Source organism: Peromyscus eremicus, chromosome 19 (genome assembly GCF_949786415.1).
Source record: "Peromyscus eremicus chromosome 19, PerEre_H2_v1, whole genome shotgun sequence".
NCBI classification, from domain to species: domain Eukaryota; kingdom Metazoa; phylum Chordata; class Mammalia; order Rodentia; family Cricetidae; genus Peromyscus; species Peromyscus eremicus.
In genome coordinates, this window is record NC_081435.1 from 15310939 (window position 1) to 15335160 (window position 24222).

The window sequence follows — 24222 nt, forward strand, 5'->3', positions numbered from 1 at the left end:
GTGGGAAGGTGTTGCCAGCTCTGTAAGTTGCTAGGAAGCAGGATGTGTTGCCTGCACCAGCTTTCTCTCTTCAGCAAGAAAGTAGAGGGGTGATTTTTTAAGGGATTGATTTTAATGCATTTTGAAGTCTGGAAAGAATGCCTAAATTGCAGAGGTTACCACTTTTCCAGGTTCCCCTTTCAATTTCATTCTCCTTTAGTCAGACACAGAGGGTGCCCACTGGGACCCCTACTACAGCTGCCCCAGACAAGAAGAGGTTTCTCCTGTGCCCCACTTCTAACCGAACAGGCATCTGTAAGCACAGCCTCAGCTGGCAGGAACACGTATGATTTGGTTGAGCGTTTTGCTTGGACCTCTCTCTGCATTTGCTGGCGGCACACTTCCTCTGATCTCCGAGGAGAGAACCAGCTCACAATAATAACGGCAGTTCTGCTTTTCGGGATCAAAATGACTCCACTTTAAAGCATAATTTTACTCGGTCATTTTGTTTTCCATTTGTCTGCATGTGCATTTGTGGGGGGACAATGTGCCCTCAGAACCTGTAGCTGCAACTCTGTCTTTCCCCCTGTGTCTCCCCCTGCGAGCTCCGCCTGCCCAGAGAATTGTGCAAGCAGGCTTATGAGACTGAGTCTCCTCAGGAAGCCTTTGAAGAAAGGTCTGTGTTCCGGGCAGCAGAGGGAACTCTGGGCTGTGTCTGAGACCTACCAGAGGCATCTACTTCCACCCCATCTCTGCCAACATACATTCATGGTTCTTTTTGCCTCTTGCCCAACTTGTCTTTGTGATTTCAGAAAAATGCCACTGGATCTCCCAGTATGAGGGATTAGCGCAGATTATGGGGAATGGTGTTAATTATCGGTGGAAGGGGGGCTGGCGCCTTGCTCCAACGTGCTCCTGATTTCCCCTGGGCCTTTCTGCCTGGTAATAAGCCTTCTTTAATCTGGCAGGCCCCTTGGTGAAATCAGCACCACGGACAGTGATATTGATTGCTTCTGAGAAACCATCACAGCTGCTCAACCAAATTACCTTTGATATGTGACCTTTAATGTAATTACTGCAACATCAAAGTATTTCTATAAATTATTAAAGAACTAATACACTCCATCATTTAGCTATTCTATTGTATGTAAAATAAACAACCACGAGTTAAGGCTAGGTCTGGAACAATCCACAGTCGCTTTTCCTTTTTCAAAAATCCGAACCCTCCTTCCACCTTTCCCCTTTCCGTTTCTCAGTCTGATTCCGGCCTCTAGCCATTATGAAACTCTCCAGCAATCTCTCTCAAGCTGATGGAGGGCCTCCCATAACAATGTGGTATTTTCTATTCCATTTGGGTGGTTCTCAAACATCTCTCACAATCTCCCCCCAAACAAAGTGCCATAAACACTTTATTAATCAGCACAGACCTTTCTGAGAAACCTTTGACTACCTTACAATATGGCTTTATGCGTCACACACAACGTCGATCACATTTTTACCATCCTACAGAGGGCACCCAGAAAGTATTACTATAATATATGTGCATGTAGTCGCGCCACTAAAAAACCAACTGGGAACGGCCACCCTGCCAAAGCCCCGCTCCACACAAAATCTGTGCGCGCCTGCATTTCCATACATTTGCATCCTCGGCTATGTTATTAAGATGACTCAGCCCCGTGCTTTGCAATCACAAATACCAAAATACAATACAAAGGCTGTCATAATGGAAGGAAGGGCCTGTGTAATTCCGCATTCTCGATCCAAAACCTTAATGAAAGACCTCTGAAGCAAAGGGGTTGGGGGGGGGGTTGAGGTGGGGAGCTGCTTCACCCTGGGGTGTGCCATTTGCTCTCGTCTACCTGGTTAACCTTTCCTGCTGTGGGGCAGAAATGGGAACGTGTGTTTACATACGGTTTGCTTGGTAAGAATGTAAACACGCATGTCTAAGCATAGGCATGCATACATCGAGAACACACGTGCTTCCCAGCAGCGCCCACTGTATACGCAGATACATTGCATATTTGCTTATTCTTTAAACTATGCCCACAAACACACCTCCTTCCATTTATCTTTAGATGCTCAGCGGCTGTATATTTCCTAACCCCCCAACCCAATCTCTCTGAACCCACAGGAGAGACCGCGCAGACCCTTGACCCGAGGGACACTTCTTATTTTATGGTGATGAACTAGCTTCGATAATAGCCACGGCTGATATCACACCCAGTTAGGGGGACCATAAATAATTCCCTTCTCCCCCTCACAGAAGCTATAAACCAGGGCCAAGGCGCGATAGTTTATCAAAGACGAGGGCTGGCTCCTTAAATAAACCGCGGTGATCTCACTCGCGGCGCCGGGGATGCGCCCCTCCCACCGCGGCCCAGGGCTCGGGAGCCGCGGGTGCCAGACCCCAGCGGGGCCCAGCTGGGTGCACTCGGGAGCCAGCCGAGCATCGCCCAGCACTGCGCGGCTCCGGGCCCGGGACATTCAGCGCCCCGCCCCGGGCTGTGCGCGCGCTAACCCCGTCTGGGCTCGTGGCCACGGCCAAGTTCGTCCCCCGTCGGGCCTGGACGGCCGGGAGCCGCCGCGGCGGGCTCGTCCGAGCTCAGTGCCCGAGGTCCCTGCACAGATTCCGCCACCCCCCGCCACCCCCCACTCCCCCAGTCGCTTTCCCTGAAGCTCGAGCCCAGGGGCTTAGCGGGAGACAACCCGGGCCGCGGGGTCCCTGCTGTCCCCGCCCCGCGAGTCGCGGCCCGACCTCCCGAAGTCGCCCCCTGTCGGCACGCGGCCGGCTGCGCGGTGGCCGGCGCCACTTACCCCGGGCAGGGTCTTCTGCTCGTGCAGCGCGCTCTGGGCCTTCAGCGCTGACTCACGCTCGCAGTAGGTGAGGAAAGCGCAGCCTGGGAGGGAAGCAAGCGGCGACAAGGGTCAGTGGGGGCGCCCCCAGCCAGGCCCGGCCCGCCGCCGCGCCCTGCTGCCCGCCCCACACTCCCGCCCTCCTGCTCGTCACGGCTCTCCCCACCTCTCTCTCTCTCTCTCTCCAGGGCGCTCTCTTCGGTGCTTCCCTGTCCCTCGGTCTCCCGTCTGTCTGCCTCTCCTTCCTCCCGTGGCTTTTCCTATTTTGCTTCCTCCGCCGAGTCCTCCCCACTCCCCACGCCCCCCCTTTCTGCCCGCGGGTCTCTCTCTGTCCTTGCGCCCTGGTGCTTCAGGCGTTTCTGCCTTCTCCCCACTCCTTGTCAGTGTTGTTTTTAATCAATTTCAACTCTCGCCCCTGCACCTCCCAGGAGGGGCAGTTTTCCCCTTTAGCTCCCTGCTTCTTTAGCTGTTACCGCCAGTGGCTCCTTCCTTGCTCGGCGCCCCTCAGCAGTGCAAGAGTCGGGGACCTTCCAAATAAAGGCCGAATTTGTAAGGGAGAGCCCACCCTCTGGTCAGTTGTCTTAATCAAACGGACAGGGCTGTCATATGTCCTTTGTGTTCTCTGCCCCGATTCCTGATGTCAAATCTGTGGTGAGGGTCTTCACACACCTTCCTGTCTGAAGGGTTCTTGGGCTATCAAACCCACTGGGGCCTACCCTTGTTCTGCTTCTGAACTCTGAGGACAGCTCTGCCTCACTCCGCCCCACCTGCATCTTCTCTTGTTAAAAGAGCCGAGCATGCTCTCCAAGGTCCTGTCTCCTTTTCCCTCTGAGCCATTGTAACAACTCCACTCCACTGCTTGTCAGGGACTCCAGAGCGTTCCGTGCAGTGCAACCTGCTCACGGGAGGGTTCAATGCCCGTCTGCAGGCACCATGACACGGGAACAGAATGCGTGGTGACAGAATTGGTTTTGAGAGTTTCCTCTACTGACTGGCTTCAGGGGCCCCTTCCTCTGTCTGCAGGTGGGACTGAATGCAGCTTGGCGCTCCTGCAAAACGGGCTGGAAGCAATGGTAAAACTGCAAAGGCCTGTTGTAGGCTAAAACACTCTTGTTTGTAAAGCCACCCATGACCCTACCCTAGAGAAAAGACCTGCAGGGTAGACCCCTGCCTGCATGGTCTTCTCTAGCCTCCCTGCTCCCCGTCTGTACTCCCCACCCCGTTTTCTGTGATCAGTCAGCTCAGGGCTATGTCTGCTCTCTCCACGTTCACTGCTCCCAACCCAGCCATTTCATGAGTCTGGTTGAAGTAGCTCCTGACTGCTCCAGTCCCTCCATGGGCTACATCCTTTCCTCACTGACTCCCCGCCACATGCCTTCTGGTCCTTCAAAGGCCATTTACTTCTTGAATGTCCGCTCTGTGATAGACTCAGGCTCTTTTCTCCCGAGGGCTTCCAGCTGGCAGAGGCTGTCTGGTACATACCTCAGTTCTAGTCATTAGACTTGTTGTGGCCACTTGATGCACCGAGTCCCCACAACATCCTCCCCAGTGCCTTACTCCCACCCTCAAGTTTGTACCTAGCAACCTCTGATCCTCCCCTTCTGATGCAGAAACAGATCCTGCTCCCCCATCTTTGCTGGCTGGAGAGACGGCAGGAAGGGAAACGTGTGTGGAGGGAAACAGAGGTGGAAAAAGGAAATAGAAGCTCCAGTTTCAGTGCTGGCTCTTCCCCCTGCCAAGGAGTCTTCATGCCATCCTCCCTCCTCTGGACCAGGCCCACATCACCCCTCCTCCCTCCTCGTCCCTCCTGGTCACTGGCAGACGGTTATTGATGGAGACACAGGCGATTGAAATGAATAGCGGTCAGAGGCCCCGTGACGTCGTCCCTCCTGCTGCCGCCTGTCCTTCCCAGGGGTGTCTTTCCTCCTGTTCCCTCGTCCCCTTGTTGGCCTTGTCTTCTGCCTGCTGCAGAGAGGCAGCCAGTGTCTCAGCCACACACAGGCAAGCCAGCTTGGGACAAGGTCAGGGGCAGGTTTGGAGAGGGGGAAGGAAGAGAAGGACAAGGAGGAAGTGACCATATTGTTCTCACAGCCCAGAAAAATAAACTAGGGATCCCAGACGGGGAAATCTGTTGCTTTTGTCCAGCTTCTAGGAATTTCTTCCATTCTTTTCTGAGAGGGCTCTGAGCTCCACCATGCACCCATGTCTTTTAGGAACCCTGTCCCAGACCCAAGTGATGTCCCCCTGCCATTTCCACCTCTGAACCTCTCCTGCCAGTTTTCCTCCTTGCTCACTCCCCGGCTTCCTTACTTTTTCTCATCCTTTTGAGACATGGTCTATCTTAGAGCCTTTACCTACAATGACTGCTTCCTCACCCTTCCCCTTCTACAAGCCTGGCCTGCCTTCCTCCTTCACTGCCTTCAGGTATCCACCAGATGTGACCTCCTCCATCGCTTCTCTCAACCCCCTCGCTTACCACCATCCCAACCTCCCGCACACACATCTCCCTGATCCTTCGACATACTTCCTTCCCATTTGTCACCCACTACTCCCTGACCTTACTATCTATTTGCTCATTGATTGGCAATCTCCTAACACTCAGATGAGGCCAGGAACTCCATCTGGTTCTGCTTCTGCTCGCTTCTCTGGGCTCAGAACAGGGGCAGAGATGCCTCACTCCTTGAGAGCACTGAATTCCCAAACACCTTGACTAACTTGGCAGTCGTCATGGAAGGGTTACAGAAATTGTCTTCAGAAGCTGCCAGGAGCTGCTCTGGGCCGCTTGGATGATACTACATGCTGGTCTGCCTTTGCGGTATGGGTTTGAGGTTGCTTGTGAGGGTCAGGAGGTAGGTCACTGCAGGCTGCCTTTTTTCCTTCCTGTAGGTTCCCGAGTCAGGCCTGACAGTGCACTCACAGCCCTCTGGAATTCCTTGAAAGAGTTTATACACAGCTCTGCTCAGAAGAACCCCGTACCAGCCACAGGTCACTCAGGGCTTCCTTTTTCTGAATCATGGGTCCCTTATCTATCCTCTATATCTATCCTGGAGACAGTAATCCCTCTTAGAAGCTTGTAGAGAGACCTGTTAACCAGTGGTTGTTAACCAAAGCTGAATCTGTGGAATCAGCTCTGGGTACTCGTTCCCTCTTGTGATGTAGAAAGCAGGGAAGGGCAGAGCCCCCTCCTTCATCCCCTGCTCTCCTACCCTGCTGTGAGGAAGGTCCACCTTTACACCGTGGCACCTGGTGCTTCTCCAACTATCTCTCCGCAGCTGGGTTTGCACTTCACTTTCCAGCAGGAGAGATTAGTCTGCACACTCAAGGCTTTTTGAGGAAGGCAGATATGGATAAGCTGCTCATAATGCCAAATCCAGAGTGCCAGGAAGGACTAGTGTGCACCTTGGCAGAGATGAGAGCCGGGCCCCAGGGGATGGCAGCTTTGGTGGAGAGGGGGCTGTAGGAGGAGAGCTTGCCCTCACAGGGTGTGCACATGGCCATGGGTTTGAGATGGAGGCCAAGGTGGGATCCCAGGGGCCAAGCCTCTTCAGATGCTGGCAAGACTCTCTTATTTAGGAACAGAGCAGAGGCACTCATAGCTCCCACCAGGACAGCTAGCCATTACCTCCCGTAGTTCATTGCGGCTCCTCAGGCTCTGAGCAGTGAGGCTGGGATAGTTTGAAGGAATATGGAGCTTGCCAGTCTCAGCCTGGAAGCTACTAAGTCAGCCACACTCACTGTCTTAAGGTGTATAATGGATCCCTCAGAGCCATCCCTGCAGAGGCCCTCTATGAATGTACAGTGTGGGTGGCAAGCAGATTCTGTCATGGAGTAGCTATGCACAGGATACTGTGGGAGGTCCTGTCACAGGGCTTCCACTTAGGAGCTAGAAAAGCTCTGAGAAAGAAGTGTCCTTTGTAGTGGGTAGCTGTTCCAGCTTTGACCTGGAAGTACCACCCCCATTGAGGCTTTGGTAACTGTCACACCTACAAGGCAGAGCCCAGACAGGACCCCGAGATCCAGACGGGCAGCTCTCTTGGTTCCTGGATCCTGGAATCTGGAGGTAGACCGAGCAGAGTTCTCCAGAGAACACCGCTGGACTGTGCTTCACCTTTCCCAGACCCTGTAACCTATCCCTTCACTTGTAAGTTACCCCACAAAATAAACCTCCCTTTTAACTACGTGGAGTGGCCTCAATATTTCTACCAATAGTCCTTCTATTGGTGGAACCAGTGACATGGAGATTTCTCCTGGCTTTCAGGTACAGCCATCCTCTCCAAGTTCCCATCCTACAAGTACGCGGTCTGGTCTTTATGCTCAGAGAGGAGGGAACAATAAGTCATTATGGCTGTTAGGAGTAGAAAAAAACTGAAAACCCAAGAAATGTCCCCAAGGCAGGGATACTTCTTTTTCAAAACCAAATATTCTACAGTACTTAAAAAGGTGAAATGAGCCTTGTGGTGACTCACACCTTTAATCCCAGCACTTGGAAGACAGAGGCAGGTGGATCTCTGTGAGTTTGAGGCCAGCTTGGTCTACAGAGCGAGTTCCAGGACAGCCAGAGCTACGCAGAGAAACCCTGTCTTGAAAAACCAATAAATAAATAAATAAATAAACAAATAAACAAAAAGGTGAAATGATCCTTAATGTACCAACCATGGAAGGAGCATTGTCAGATAGGAAAAACAAATTGTATGATAACTGGCACCATGGATACACAGTGGAGGCATATTCCTCTCCTTCTGTATGCACTCTCTACATTTACAGGTAAAGTTACAAGGAGCTGCACACGGGAGCATGAGGCCCTAATGGGGGCTGTATCCCCAGGTGATTTTGCCCTTTTTGTTTGATTTGACACATTTAGACTCTGTATTCACATTATCACTTGCATAATTAACTTGCACGGAAAAAAAAATGATCTGTACAAAAATAGGAGAATGGAGTAAAAAGGAAGTAGACAAGAGCAGGCAAGACAGAATGCAGGACCCACAGCCTGTGTTGAGGACACAGCTGGCCATCAGCTGTCTTTCAAATGCACCCTGAGAACAGTCATCTGTTGGTGGGGCAGACACCCTGCTGCCTCAGCATCTCCTCTGTGCTGGAACTGGGCAGTACAGCTCTCATCTTTGAAGCAGGTTCTCTGCCTGGTAAGCCGTAAGTGTGAATTTGCTTCACAGCCTGAGTGAGAGGAGTTGGTGTTTGGGGAATGGGATCCATGATAGGGTAGCTAGTTGCTCTGAGAGCATTGCCAGACTTTCTGGTCTTTTGAGATCTTCCTAGGTGTGTGGTGAGAAACTACCCAAGTGATCCAGAGACTCTCTGGGTGAGCTGTGATACTGCCTTGAGCACCCACCCTCTATCCCCTTCCACCAGCTCATTGTTGACCTCCTCCCCTTCCAAAGTCTACACACTCTCTCATCTCCCCTTAGAGCATTGAATTGAGCAGAATAGAACCCCAGTCTGTCGGAAAAGGAAGGAGCTTTAGAAACCATCTGGGTGAAAGTAGAGACTGAGAAATAACAGGATTAGAGAGAAACTGCATACAGAGCTGTGTCAGCAGCTGATGGTCTGGGCACCTCCTCTTTCTCACAGCTGGAGGTGGGCCCTTATGCCTACGTGCCCACCTCTGCTGGCCCACTCTGACCTGCCACTCCCCTGGCCTTCCCAGCTCTGCTGTGTGCTAAATGCTCTGGCCCCGGTTCACTTTTCTTTATATAGCCACCTAACCTTTTCCAGCTTGCCGTTTGTATTTACTCATCCCTTCCATTTGCCAGTTTCACGTCTGTGTCTTTGAATAGACCGCTACCCTGCGAGAGTGGAGACACCACCTTTATATCACTTGGATCGGGTGCAGGGCTGAGAGACCAAGAGCACACACGGACAAGGAGGAAGAGACCTATGACTGAAGCCTGAGGAGAGATTGGGAACCTTGGGACATAAGTACAGGAAGAGAGGAAGGAAGGCAGGAAGGGATGAAACAACACGGCCTGGTCACGAGAATCCAGCTGGGACGAGAACGGCAGAATGGGTGGTGTGGAGTCATGAACAGGAGAGGCGTGGGCAAGGGTGTCTACCTTTCTCTGTAGCGGAGCAGCCTACTCCCCACCATGGGGCAAGGGGCATTGGTGATGCCTAGGAAAGTGGGAGGAGCCCTCTCCCACGTGGGAGAAAAACACAGGGCTGCAGAATTAATTGTACTGAGAGATGATGGCAGTAATTTACAAAGCCCCCGTGAGCCGGGATAAAAGGCCCTTGTCATTGTGAAGTGAAGGAAGAACAATTTCCTGCCCAACTCGAACAGGCCTGAAGCCTGGGGTGTAATCATCACGGAAGGAAAGGCTCCCGATGTGACCAGCTCCCCTTCCTCCCCCCGCAGCCAGGCCTCGGCTTCCTACTAATTGAATTACAGAATTAGTCAGAGGAAGGTGGCCTTAGAATAGGAAGATCTGGACTTTAATAAAACATCAGGTCTTTCAGGCCTGGAATCAGCTGGCTTGGAGGAAGTAGGAGAGAGCTGGGAGATGGGGGAGATCAGAAGAACATGCCAGTCAGACTCAGGGGAGGAAGATGAGGAGGGAAAGAGGGGGAGAGGGATCAGGAAGAGGGAAAGCATTTGGGGCTGCATACCTATCACTTGGCTTTGCAAGCACATTAATAAAAGGTCTTTCATGTAAATCAGAACATGTTAAAGCATACTGGGCTGGTGAGCTGTCAGAGAATCTGTCTCAAATCTGGATCTACTGGGTGGGCTATGGGGCCTGAAACTCCATCCTCAGTGAATCTCTTCTCAGGCCACCATCCTGGTCCCAGGATGCTCCTGACGATTCCTTGTGGGATTTAACATGGAGATGTAGCCTTTTGCTGAGAAGTGATGTCAGGGTCTTAGGCGGACAGAGGGAAGAAGGACAAGTCAGAAAGTGTCCCCAGAGAGAAAGTTACTGCTGTTCTGAGGCCATATCTTTCTGGTCTCTCCCCTTGTTCTGGGGCTTACATAATTCCCGTGTGCGTGGGCCTATCCCAAGCTTGCTCCTCTTCCAAGAGCCACTTCTTGGGTTCTAGTCCAACCCACCTGCTTATCACATGCTGGAGACTTCTATGTGGCCTCACCCTTGAACACTGAACACTGCTTATGGTATAATTAAGAGTGAGCTACTCAAGAACGGCCCAGCAGGCAGGGCAGTGAACAGGAAAACTGAGCACCAAACCTCACTCTCCTGTCCTTCAACCCAAGCGCTGTACCATCTTCTCAAGACCCCTTCTGATAGTTCCTGCAACATAAACCTTTCCAGCAGGACCATCTTCCCATGCTTTTTTCTGTTTTCATGTTCCATTTCCATAGCTCCTGTAAGTCTTCCCTCTCCAAGTAAAAGACAGACATTCCCCAGCCACAGGTGGCGTCTGACTTCCTTGGCATCCCCACTGCCTTGGTAGATTTGGAATATTGTTCTTCCCCCTGCGACCTGCTCCATGATTCCCTCCACTGGAGCCTTGTGTCTTTCCAGAGGTGAACCACGCTCCTTCCTCCAAAAACCTTTCCTTACTCCACCAACCTCACATCTCTCAGGGTCCCTGGGGACTACAGACTTCATTTGGCAGTTAAACTGTGAATCTTGGTCTGCCTCATATTTATGTGTCTGCCCACAATGGAGATACTCTATTGTAGGTGCTACTTATAGGGGGAGAGGGCATCTCCATCCAGGGCCAGGTGAATTACATTGCAGAAGATATCCCTAAACTCCAGTCTTTGGGGAGCTGACCAGAGAGTAAGTTTGGGCAATGACTGGATGAAGGACAGAAAGGGTTTGAGGGGTGAAGCATGAAGTCTGAGAGAGTGAGTCAGGGGTGGAGCAATCCATTTTCCTCAGAGGAGGCAGCCTTGAGGTGTGGATCAGATAATAAGCTGTCACTTCATGCAGGCTCAGCCCCACTTTCCTGGGGTGTCCTTTCTAAACCAGTAGAGTAAGGTCCATGTAAGATTGTGGCTGAGTTTCTGCAAGATTCAACTCAATTGCACATTGTAGAAGGAAAATAGGCTTCCTTGGAGCTCTAAATTTATTTCCTCCTTCCCTTAGCCCCTCCTCAAGATGAAGATGGCCTAGTGCTGGGGTGGCTCAGATTTATTGACCTACACTGAGACTCTCAGGGGAACAGGACCCACCTCGTCTTTCTCTTCTTGTGGGACAGAAGGCACTGAGAGACCACAGTGGCTCTGAATGAGGAGCCACAGACCTCAGAGGTTTGAAGGACCAGCCTGTCGGTCCTTTGCCAAGCGACTCTCTGCCAGTTGCCCTTGTTTACACCCTAAACACCAGAGAATTACATGTCTGGTGTTTTACAGCACTGTGAAAAAGGACAAAAAATGTACATGACATGTTAATGGCCTCACTTCTCTCCTGGCGAAGAGCTCCCCAGTTCCTGGCCAGGGTTGATGACCCAGGAGACAGAGGAGTAGGCCAGGAGTAAGTAGCCTAGCCTTTCCATGAAGGCCTGCAGAAAAACTTGTCTGGTCATCTGACCACACTGTGGCCTCTGTTCCTATAACCACAAGGCTGGCGCTGTGGCCTTGCTCTAGGCTGGCAGCTCCTCAGAGTCCCCAGAAAAGCACAAGGGTATCCCTGTCATGAGCCATCATGAACTGATTCTCGGGCTATTATATACCAAAGCTCCGTCACATCCACAATTTGATCACTCTGGAATCTTAGAGAAGATGCGGGCTGTCATCAGCCTTTGACATCTCAGAAGTAGTCTGGGAGGGGCACCCGCCGTGACTATGGCAGGACAGGCACCCACCATCTCTCACTGGCTGATTTGGGGCTCAGTTCCTATCATCCACCCCATGGGTCTTGGATAGTGTCTAAGGAACAATATGAGTGTGGTAGGTACTCAGAATGATGCTTGGATTACTGAATAAAAATATTCTCCCTTCCTGCCTTCAACCCATGTCCTTCACTTGAGGTAAGGTGCTCAGGGATGACCTAATCTCTTCCTTCAGGGACATAGATAGTCAGCTGAGGTGGTGCCTGGCCTAACTTACCCCTGGGTCCTCTTAAGCACCAGTGGCCACCATGCCAGAGTTCTTCCACAGCACATCAAGGTTGGACTCTAAATGCCTTCAGAACATCTGCTCACACCAATGCCAGGAGAAGTTCTCTGCTAGAACCTAGAAATCAAACCTGTTTCTTTCTAATTAATGTGGAGGGCAGTTTAGATCTCAATTTGAATTTTCTAAGACCAGTGTAAGAAGCCAGACTCCATCCTGTAGGGATGGATCACTGGCTCTTAGAGGTCTCCTAGCCATCACCAGACTTTAGGAAATCTCTGACCAAATTGAGGTTCATCTTAACTGGCTTGGGGAAAGAAACAACTTCTGATATCCCTACCCATCTTGGGTATCTACTCTTTCTTCTTTTGTCTGTGTTGAATTTGTTAGCTTCACACACAGCCTAGTTCCTGTCTGACATGCTGACCTTAGTGAATGGGAAACATGTGGTGCCTCATCTGAGCCGCTGGTGGCCCAGGGCATTTTTGGGGGCAGAGGCAACTTGGTAGATATCTACTATTTTGCGCAGGGATCTTCTCAATGGAGACTTATATGGTGGTTACTAGAAGTAGAGTTGGGGGTAATTTTCCAGAATACCCTTCCCTACACAGAGGAAGCTTGGAAGTATTTAGCTGCTCCCAAAGCTGTCACCATGTCAGCAAGCCTGAAACTCTCCGAATGCACCACAGAGACTGATCTTGTCCCTCAAGGTGCCATGTGTGTTAAGGAGAAGATGGAAACTAAAGAGAACAGGTCACAGCAACAGGCAGTAGAGTTATGAGTCCCTTGAGGGACAGAGACTCTTCCTCTGTCACACTGCTAAGGTCATCTCTCCAACAACATGTGTCCATGTCACTCTTGGGACTTGACTGTCACACCCTTCCTCCAGAATGCCTTCCCTGTTCCTGAATCATTTAAAAATACTTTATTTTTATGTCTGTGAGTGTTTTGCCTGCATATATGCCTGGTACCTGTGGAGGTCAGAAAAGGATGCTGGATTTCCTGGGACTAGAGTTACAAATGGATGTGAACTGCCAAATGGATGCTGATACTTGAACCTAGGTACTCTTGAAGAACAGCACGTGCACCTATCACTGAGCAATCTCCCCAGCTCTTGTTCCTGGATCCTAACCAGATCCTCCCATCCAAAGAGCCCAGCTAAACTTACAGCTCTTCCATGCAGCCCTCTTCAGTTTCCTAGCTTCTACTGATTCGCCTTTGAATGAGCACCTCCTTCCATGTTCAAATACTCAAAAACATGTGTGTTCAAATGGTGTCTTGCTGTTGTCATCTGTGGAAATCACATCTCTCCAGTAAGACCACGGCTGATGGGCTGGGCTCTTCACTCAGGCTCCAGTACTAGAGTCTCCTCTGGGCAATTGGACTGAGCTGGTCAGAATCAGAAGGGGAGGTCATGTCCACTACCCTCCGGTTGCAGTGGAGCTGGACCTAAAAGACCCTAGAACTGCAGTCTCAACAATCTTTAGCTTCTTCCTAACAGGGTGTGAGCCACAAGAGCAAAACAAGGTGTGTATGTGATATGTGTGTGTGTGTGTGTGTGTGTGTGTGTGTGTGTGTGTGCATGTGTCTGTGTGCCTCTCTCTTCCTCTCTGTGTATGCACATGTATATGTGTGTCTGTGTTTATGCCTGTCTATGTGTCTGTGTGCCTTTCTCTCTCCTCTGTGTGGGTGTCTATGCCTGTGTGTGTCTATGTACCTCTTTCTCTCTTACTCTGTGTGTGTGTGTGTGTGTGTGTGTGTGTGTGTGTGCTTGTATGTGTGTCTGTGTGTCTATGCCTGTCTGTGTGTTTGTGTGCCCTCCACGTGTGTCTGTGTGTCTGTATGTGTCTGTGCAAACCCTCCCCCTCGTGTGTGTGTGTGTGTGTGTGTGTGTGTGTGTGTGTGTGTGAGAGAGAGAGAGAGAGAGAGAGAGAGAGAGAGAGAGAGAGAGAGAGGAATATGCACAACAACAAGAAAAAGCACAACCTCCTGGCAGGCACAGTCCACCTCTCCACAGAGGTGCCTCTCTCCCTTACTCTCAGCTGTTTAAGCTGCTCTCTTGGCTTGATTTTGATTTTCACCCAGTGTCAATCAGACAAGCGCAGCCACAGGCATATTTAGTAATATTTAACCCAAGGGCTGCAACAAGGGAGGGGTCTGAGGATATGACAAGAGTGCTGGGCCACAGAGTCACTCCCTGTGGCCTCAGAGCCTATTTGAGGGACCAGCCACATATTTAGAGGAGTGTGAGCTCTGGGCTTGGGGTAGAGCGTCTCCAGTTTACCCTCAAATTGCTGACCCACGAGGGTGCAGGGGGTAGGGAGTGGGAGGGGGAGGTTCTAACAAGTGGGGAGGATGAACAGAGTCCAGCGCTCAGTTCTATTTCTTCTCTCCATCGAATGCCCACGTAGCCAAGAGAGGGAAAAAGAAAACTGAGCCAACAAATCAGTTGACTGTATCAAAGACCCGATAAGCCACGTGACTAGGAGGAGGGCTGACATTTCTGCATGGAGTGACACAATGCTCCATTCATCTCACAACCATGTATTGGCCATACACAATTTTTCAGATGGTGGAAAATATACCCACTGCTTTACAGGAGTCCCTAGATAAACACGAGCAAGTCAGCGGATGAGTGTGTGACAAACATATCCTGTGAGTCAAGGCTTTGTCAGGGCCCTGAGGTGGCAGAGGACAGCAGTGAACACTCCCTGATGTTTGATTTTGTGTTGGTTTTTGTGTTAAGTGCTTTACATGGACTGACACATTCAATATAACTCTATAAACTAATAAGGTTCTCATCCCATTTTACTGGGCAGGAAACATAGGCAGCAAAAGATTAAAGGTCTTGTGGCTAGGCCCATGGCCGCCAGTGCATCCTGAATGCTGCCTGGCTCCTGCAACCTTGCTCACGTAGTTGCTTAACTCTGCCTAGGCCCAAACCCCTTGCAAGGTTTTTTGTTCCTGGTCTATGGTGGCCTTGGAGGAAGCTTGTGTTAGGACAAGTGCAGGTACAAAGACAAAACAGGTGGACTGAGTTCGGATCCCCTGCAGTGATGTAGGAGGGCTGGAGCCTGAAAGAACATCAGTCCCGTGATGCTTCCTCCAGATACCGTTGGCTTTCTAGCTTTGCATTCCCCCTCTTCTCCTCTTCTCCTTCCCCTCCCTTCCCTCATCTCCTCTCCTTCCCTCTCTTCCTCATTCTTATTTCTTTTCTATTCTTTTCCCTCTTTCCCTTCTTTTTTTGTCTCACAACTTGAATCCCATATTCTCTATTGTACACTGCTTATTGCTCTCCTGACTACACTAGACATTTTTTCCCCTAATCCCAGACTTAGCATAGACCTCAATGTTCCGGTGAACAGACAGCTGAGGACTCTGGGAAAACCCACCCAAGCCCCATTGCCTAAATATTTCTATCCTCAGGGCATCTGGAGTCGTGGAAAGGGCTGCAAGCCTTGTATAGTAGGCGGGGTTCTGACAGTAGCTTGTTAGAGGAGCTTCTGAGTAGTTTATGGAATCTGCGTGTGGACAGGCAACAGTGAATACTTAGCTGCTACGGTTCCTGGTGAGCGGAGTCCCTAAGATGTAATGAATTGGAGAGGGTATTGATATCACTGTTCTTGTCAGTAGTGATGGCCACGATATGATGCTCGCCATTCCCCATGGTGTGAAAAATGACTTTAGACTTTAGACTCTCTGCTTCCCTGCATCTGACCTGCACATGTCACTGGATTGATCCCTATTCCCATCTATGCTCCCCAGAGCAGGCGCCCTGCTTGTCTTTCTGCACAGCCGGCTTGTATGCAGCTCAGGGTGATCTTGATTTGCACTGAGAATCTCAGATGCAAGTGTGTTTTGTTTACCTCATGTATCTAATATGCTAATGACAGGCGGCTGTAATGAGCTGGCAGGGACCAGAGTGACAAAGAGCTAGAGCTTCATGCTTCCCCAAAGAAGCACTGTGGTGTCAATTGTTTCTTTTGTGAGAGGAATTTTCAAGACCTGGGAAGGTGGGTTGGGAGGGAAGGAGATAGGAAAAATGGGAGTGTTTTAGACAATGCTTAGAGGAGCTGCATCTCCAGCTCAGGAGTGGCACAGGGTTCAGCCACTTTGGTAAGGGACACATAGGTAGGGTAGGGAGCTCCAGGGGGTGTCTATGGGAGAGCAGGAGGAACAGATGCCCACTGGGAAGAAATGTGGTGAAGTTTGGGCACCGCATCCACATACCTGTTGAGTTCTCAAGAGGCCTCTGTGAACTCCATGATGGGAACCAGCTCCATGGGCACTTATCTGTCCTGCCTCTGCTACAGGGCTTGGCATGAGGCAGAAGCATAGGGTGAGGGGTAGACAATGGTCTACAAGAGAGTGTTGCATGGAGGCCTTGAGCAAGCTCTTGATGGGTGAATTGCAGCCCTGAACAAGTCAATGAAACTTTTCATACCTTTGTTTCCTTTTCTGTGAAATGAGTTTGATAAATTCCTGCTTAGGAGTCCAGGTCTCTAGAATCAGTGAATGAATGAGTGGGGGTGAGGAAGGAACAGAAAGTAGGCACCTCTCATAGATGCCTCATCTTACAGATGAGGGAAAGGATGTGTGTGTAGGTCAAAGCTAAGCAACCACTCCAAGACAGTGAGATAACTAGGGATCAGATCCACTGCTGTCCTTGGAGATGAGTGGAGAGTACCAAGAGGCTGGAGAGCCCAGGGCAACCAGAAGCCTGAGCAGGAGCAGCAAGTTCACATCATTAGCATGAGAGGTCTCCAACTGTGTAGGCAGAAGACTGCGCATCAACAGATGGGAGAATATTTCCATGGCTGGCCACCAAACGGAAGACAACAGGGGAATAAAAGCATGTGTGGACATATGGTTGTATCCAGCCAGGCCTTCTGCCCTTTCTGGGTGGTTAGTGGGCAGTGGGTGGAGTGACAGGTCTGAGAATGCACATGTATTCATAGAGGTGTGTAGGGCTCTATTCTCAAGATGATTGAGAGGATGGGAAGGATTAGGGATGAGAAAAGGTTGTGCAGTACCTTGAATCAGTGAGTTGTGCCATTCAAAACCACCCCTAGGCCTTATGTTTTTGCTATCCAATGGGTCTGATTCTCTCAGCTATCCTGTCATTTTCTCCTTGAATCTATCTTTTCTCTTGGCTCTCTAATACACGTTACTTTGTCTTGGCTGAGCGATCGAACCCTCTGGCCAGGAAAGCCAGCTGGATGGCTGAGCCCAGCAAGGGTGGGGTGGAGAAGAGTCATGTCTGCTGGCTGCTCCTCCTTGGACTTTCTGCTAATGGGTAGCTGTGTACCGTGGCCAAGGCTGACCACATGGATTCCACCTCCAGTTTCACACACCCTTGAGGTTTGGGACTGATCTCAGTGGTGTCTGATACACAGGCGAAGCCAGAGGAGGGGAGAGGGTTCAGGACTGCAGTACATAAAGGTGGGGGTTAGTGGTGAAGATGGCCTGTGTAGCATCTAGTTGTCAACAGAGTCAAGGCTGAAGGCAGAAACTGGGGTGAGCGGTCCTCTATCAAGGCCCTGATGTTTGCGACCCTGACCTGTTAGTGTGTAAATTTCTACCTGAGAATCAGATTGTTTTGTGGACATTCCAGCAACTGAAGGCAGGAAGAAAAAAAAAATCAAAGCCTGGGATTTCAATTCAACTTCTTCTGGTGACCACATGTGACTAGATAGAGCATCCACTCCCTGAAGCCAGCTCTTCTCAGTTCTTTTAAGAAGGACTCAGGGGCTACTGTTTGCCCAGCTCTGGCCTGGGGAAGGAAAGAGAGGAAGAAGGCTGGAGACATGTATCTTAGGGAGTGGCTGTGGATAGAAGGAATGTTGAAGAAGGCCATGGCCCATGGTGGGTGAGCAAGCATCAGTGACTGGTGCCCAGGGGAAGAAAGGGCAGGGGAGGTTGTCAGGGGAGTCTTCTCTGGAGGCACCTGAATGTTGAACGGACAGAGGGAGGAGGAATGGCTGGATACTTAGGAGTACAATGTCAGCAGGTAAGTATAGAGCGTGACTTTAGGAATTCAGTCCTGTGCTGATCAGTATGGGGCTAGCCCACCCTTCCTCTCTGCTCCCCTTCCAATCCCCCATCTTCTTGTCCTTTCCTCTCTTACCAAGCAAGGAGCAAGGTACAGTAAGAAGGGAAGAGGCACCAGGGACTGAACAAGAAGCTGCAGAGGAGGGCAGCTCTCATTTCGTGCAGTGGTCTCTGCAGTTCAGGCTGCCTCCGCCTCCCATGGCCAGTCCCCCCATGAACCTTCAGCCACCAAGCCGCCCATTTTTTGTCTGCAGGTCTATATATAGATGGAGAGGCACACTCTGGAACTGCATTTGATGTAGCCCTCTGGACTCCAGCTAACTTTTGGGGAGTAGTTTTCTTGGGAGCCTGCCAGTCCAATTCCTCCCTCGTGAACACTAATTACCGCACAGACCTTCTCCATGAAATCGGTGCTGAAGCCATTTCCATCCAGGCGGCTCTCCAAGACGAAATTTTTCTACTGGGAACCGACAGCCGCAAATAAACCTACCATCTACTTAGCAACGGAGAGCAAGAGCTGGCGGGAGGTGGGGAGGGAGGAGGTGCTGGGAGAGTGGGAGGGAAGGAGAGAGGGAGGGAGAGAAGGGAGGGCTTGCCTTCTCCCTCCTGTTCTTTATTTTTCAGAAAGGATGCAATCATCTCTCCCCAGGAAGGTGGTACAGAGTGGATTATAAGACAGTGTGGTAGCTCAGGATGGGGGCGCAGGCACCCACAAGGCCATTTCCTGTTCCTGGTTGCTTGAGCTTGGCCGGACCCTTCTCTGTTCTGCTGGAAACTGAGGCAGCCCCTTGTTCAGTCTGAGCTTTCTTCTCTCCTTCCCCTTTCTAGCCTTTGTCATAGCTCTGCAGGTCTGGTCCATCCCTTGCTCCCTCTGTCTGGCCAAAGGATGGTCTCCACCTCTCTATGTCTGGAGTGATCATGCTAATTAGCTAGAGAAGGGGTATCAGCAGCCTCCACAGGGCAGCAAGCAGTCCCTGAACTATCCATTCTGACCCCAGGAGGGCTGCACTGTACACCTAACCACAGAGTTGACTCTGCCCTCTTTGTTTCCAAATAGAATACGTGCACTAGCTGTCCCAAGAAGTGGGGAGCTAGAGGGAGTAGCTTCAGCCTGGCGGGTGGGGTTGGTATGTCACTACGCACTTGTGAGTTGTTGCCATTTCTCCTAGTTTGCAGAGGATGGACCTGAGGTTCTGAGAGGTTACAAGGAACATGCCTGACCACTTGTAAGTAGGGCCGGGCTTTGATTGGATGAGTCCATGTCCAAAGCTCGGTGGTTGTGAGGTGGCTGGAGGTCAGTCCCTTTTTTCACCTGCCACCATCTGTCTTAAAGGTCAGCCCAGGCCTCTACTTTCAACCTCGGATGCAAGGGCACTTACAGCCGAAGATCAGACAAGAAGGTTTCATTTCCCCCAGAAGGCTCAGGGCAGCTGCAGTGAGCTCTTATGACTAGGGGCCAGTTGCCATTGCTGGCTCACCAGCCAACAAACCTGACTGGCCTTGGAGACTGTGCTGGGTCATCATCCAGTCAGCAGAGAATTTCTCCCTCCCTCGGCAGAGCCTCTGCCACACTACGCCCAGCTGTGTATTCAAGGATTCCCCACCAGGGCCTTAGCTCACCTCTCCCAGAATCCTTTCTGTCTGTCATGGAGGCTGCAGACACTGTAAGGTGTCTAGCGCCGCCATCTTCACTGGTGAGGCTTGCTGAGTGCCTTTCTTTTTCTGACTCTCAGTTTCTCCAGCCACCAAACGGGCAGAGTAGCTCCTGTCTTGGCCTCACTGATGTGAGTTCGTGTTGCAGATAGGGGGAAGCAGTGCAGTCTCCTTGCTTGTTGGGTGGTGCCCTGCAAGTCCCCTGATTCGTGTGAACACGAACTCTTCTCATCTAGGGTGCATGGGTTAAGGGTTGAACTTAGATTTCCTCTCTAGCAAGAAGCAGTTAGGCTGAGAAACTCCCCAAAGGCCCAGCAGAACAGCCTCTAGAGAGTCCTTCCTGGGACAAAGGGAGGCCAGGAGTCCTGGGAGAACTCTCTATGAAAAGAAGCCTGGGTTAGAGATCCCGGAAATATATACCCAAGGACAAGCTCCTTCCCTCTTGTAGGCACCTGTGACCTTGTTTACAGGGTGGGGAGTGCCGCTGGATCAGCTGACTTCAGTGGCCCTTTTGTGGAGCTGGTTTGGGCATTAGTTAAAAATGGGTCACACAGTGCTTGGCTTTGTCCCCACTAAGTTGTGATCAGGGCCACACTCACTTTGGTTTATGGGGCCTGAGAGCTCGTTCCTTCTCGGGTGCTGAGGGCAGGTTGGGGACATGTGCAGCTACTGGACAGCACCCATTCTGGAGACACACGATAGACCGGAGTTGACTTCTTGTGGTATAGATAGCCCTGGTCACTGTCGTAGACTGAAACACTAGATTTGTGCTTGGGACATGGCTGAGCAATATGGACAACGTTCTCATTTTGTTCAGAAGTTATGTCCTCACTTTGTGTATCTGTGAAAATCGTACGGAGGGTGGGAAGCAGGGTGCTGCCAGGGTAGAGTCATGGGTACCAACTGGCATCTGCAGAGCCAGTTCCCAGCATCTGGCTGATGTGCCAGGCTTCTTCTCACTCAGGACGGGACACTTCGGGGACTGGGGGACGTGGCACCAGCCAAGAGGCAAGCTGTCCCCATGGGATGAAATCCCCTTAGAGCTACCGTCAGATCCATCACTCACTTCGATGGTCGGTCTTCATTGTTGGCTCAGCTTCATTTAGAACCGCTTAGGAAACACACCTTTGGGTGAGTCCATGAGGGTGTTTCCAGAGTTTTTACCAAGGAGGAAAGTGAGCACTACTACCCTAGGGGTTGGGGCTCTGGACTGAACGAAAATGGGAAAATCAGAAGTTGAGGAGAGAGCGAACCTGGCTTCTTTGCTTCCTTATTTGCAGATGCAGGGTGACCGCAGCTAAGGCTGACATACTGTCACCCCCATGGTGGGCAACGCCCTCAAACAATGAGCCCAAACAAACCCTTCCTTCCTTAGGTTACTTTTGATGGGAATTTTATCACGGCCCCAGTAAGATTAGCCAACAAACTATCTGACGTCTGAATGGCTTTGCTTGGCTGAGCTCTGTAACCAAGAGAGACCTGGCCAACCCTCGGTACCTGGAAGTTGTCCGAGCTCCGCACATACTTCCTGAAGTGAATCTTGACAGTGTCTGCTTCTTAAATTCCTGAGGAGTTTTCTTTAAGAAGGCTCTAAGTTTCCTTCAGTAGAGTTAATCTGAAAGGATCACATTAACCATAGGGACTCCCTAGAGGGAAGCCTGGCAGCGGGTACATCTGTCCTGACTAGAGTTCATATACAGAGGGATCTGGGGGCCAAGACTTCAGGGCAGTGACTGTAGGGACCAAGCTTTTCCTGCCTAAGGTAAGAGTCTTCCTCCTTGAAGCATCTTTCTCAAGGGACATCTGTGCTCCACTGGCTGGCAGGAGGCAGTACTGTGAGATAAGTGGGAATTTAGTATTGGACAGACCTGGCTTCCATCCTAGGCTGTTTCAATTTCTGGATATGTGTTATCAGGCAAAGTCCTTTAACCTCTCTCTGAGCCCTACTTTCCAAATTGAACATGGATATTTGTGGCACGACTGTCACAGGTCTACTCCCAGTACGATGACAAGACATGCGTGTGTCCCATTCGCTGTGCCATGGAGCAAGGGTATCTCCTGGATTGCACCCCTTCCCAACCCTGTGAGCTTCAACAAGGTGAGTGTTTTCTGTGGGACAGGAGAGTGGTGAGTAGTTCCCACGAACAGATTCCCCTTGTGGAGCTGTGGATCAGTGAGCAGGCTCATTTACATGGACCTTAGGCCATGTTTGTTTCTCACCTCCCATCTCCACCCAGGCACCACGCCCATGTTCTTTGGGCTTTCTCTACCCTTCTTTCAGGCAGACGGCAGAACAGAGAAACAAATCAAAGCTGCGTTCACGTCTTGAAGGCCGTGATGCTCCCTCAAAGTGATCCCTTGCTTCCCATTTCCCACCCCAATAACTCTTGTATATGGAGTGTGAAATAATTAACAGTGGCAAAAAAATAATTCAGGAAACAAGAAGAAACTAATTGTGTAGGCTTGTTTGGGGAGAACACAGCTGAACAACAACAACAAAAATCTCTCTGTGTGGGGAGAGGTGGACAGGCTCATCAGGTCCCTGCCGGCCAAGGCCAGAGATGGGGTGGCTGCCTAGAAGGTCCTCCAGGATGCCTTCTTGGTCTCTGCCTCGGCATGAAAGGCTGTTCATGCTACAGCCAGGACAGATGCTCCTCATGGGCACTGAGGTGACATCCTTAAACACATTTGGCATTCTACACTTCACATTGCACCATCCAAGAAGGCAGATGGAGAGGGAAGTCTGGTCACCTGGAGCAGACTTGTATGGTCTCCTGGGAACTGGTTTCATCCCTGAACTTGAGCTGGAGGCAGCTGGTGGGCCTCCCACCCTCACGGGCCCGGAAGGTTCCTCTTCCCTTTCTTGCCTGCCTGCCATCACCACCCAGACTGCCAGCCCCAACAGACGCCCACTGAGCATCAGTCCCGTGGTTTGGGTACCATTAGACGGTGCTGCAGTTCTTCCTGGGAAAAGGGGAGTCATCCTCAGACTCACACACTTTATGGATCTTCTGACTTTGGGAAGTTTGCTTCCTCCTTCTAGTCTTTTTATTTCCTGAACTCCCTCTCATCCTCTACCACACTTGCTCTTCTTTTCCTACCTAGCGAGAAGGTGCAGAGGCCCCTGTCTCCAGTGTGGAGGTAGTAAGACTAGAAAGACAAAATGAATAGCTGGCCCAGGCTTGTGGTTACTACTAGGAAGGTGGCCCAAGGCTGGCTCCTTATCCTCTGTTTCTTCTTGCTTTCCTTATCCTGCTATACAACAGGTCGGACCTCTTCAGGCATCCACCCTGGATCCTGGTAATCACCACAGTCCACTCTGCCCTGGCTGAGATCCCGACTCTCATATGAATGAGGGCTGGGCACAGGGTAGTGAGAAGGTATCTGTGGTCTGCCCACCTTGGCTGCACTTTTCCCCTCTCTGTGCCCTCCCTTTATGCATGGAACATTTGTGTTGGTACAACAGGTTTACAAGGTTGTTTTTTGGGGACAAAAAAAAATCTGTCTGCTATTTTCTTGATTGTCTTGTCTGGCTTATTACAATTAACTCTGAATTTGTCCCTTGGCTTCTAGCATCTCAGTCTCAGGCCATCACTGTAACTGTCCTGAGGCCAAGTTCTGAGCTGTCATGCCCTTATTTTCAAACCTTCTGTGACTTTACATTTTCTCTAAAATCAGCATACACTTCTGGGGGGGGGGTGTTGGCCTCTTGTGTGAAATGAATCTCCACCATCCACCATACTCAAATCTCAGTGTTAAAGGATTACTTTAAATAGTGTCCCCTTGGGGACAAGACATCTATTCCAGAGTCTACCTGGGGTTAGAACTGATGATCCACCCACCTTTTGGCTTATTGTATTGGAAATCAACAGGGCTCCCACATGGCTCTGAAGCCACTGTGGCTTAGCTTGTTCTCCAGCATGTTGCTGGCTGCATATGGGGTTTAGGGCACTTGGTGTTGTCCACACATACCAGCCTGTTGGGTCCAGCCACTCTGAGGGAATCAGAAGCCTGGGAACTTTACATCCCTTCCTACTCATTCTATAATGCAGCTGTCTCAAAAGTGGACTCTTCTGCTCTACCCTGTCCATGTCCCTGCCCTGGCCCTTGTTTGGCATTCACCTTTACCCCGAGAGTCTGTGTTTTCTGCATCTCTGGGGACCTGTCTCCTCTTTTCCAGTTTTTGCAGGCAACCCATCCTTTACTCCCTGATCTGACTAAAGTCTGGGGCTGTGATTCTGAGGTGGAATAACCAGGTGAGGCTGGTCTTTGAAGGCCAGCCTCATCCAGGGGAAGTCAGGAGAGCCAGAGAAGATTCTGGCTGGCGAACATCAGGGGGAGGAAGAGTGATGTCTTCACCATCAGTCTGGAGTCAGCACCTTGGGTGAGCAGGGCTAGGGGGCAGGTGGGATGGAGGGTGGGTGACCCCCGGAGTTGGGCTCCTATGGGCCATTTGCTGTGCTAATCGTCTGGCAGCATTCCAGGGCAGGTGTCCAGGTCTTGGGCTGTGATCTCATCACATATTCAGCAGCTGAGGTCCTCTGTGGAGCAGGGGTGGAGTGATGTGCTTGGGAGATGAGTGTGGCATGCACTCCTACCTCCTGTTGGGCTGACGGATGGCTCCAGGTAGGTACTGATAGTGCTCGTCT

At 50.9% G+C, this 24222-nt stretch overlaps 1 protein-coding gene across 26 annotated transcripts in view; it reads right to left on the reverse strand.

The window, feature by feature from the left end:
* Celf4 (CUGBP Elav-like family member 4) overlaps nucleotides 1-24222 on the reverse strand; it is a 285725-nt gene that overhangs the window by 205930 nt on the left and 55573 nt on the right. For all 26 annotated transcript variants that reach the window (XM_059246328.1, XM_059246315.1, XM_059246304.1 and 23 more), the window contains exon 2: nucleotides 2794-2876. In XM_059246328.1, coding sequence (XP_059102311.1) covers nucleotides 2794-2876 — 83 coding nt within the window. The remainder of the gene's footprint in view (nucleotides 1-2793; nucleotides 2877-24222) is intronic.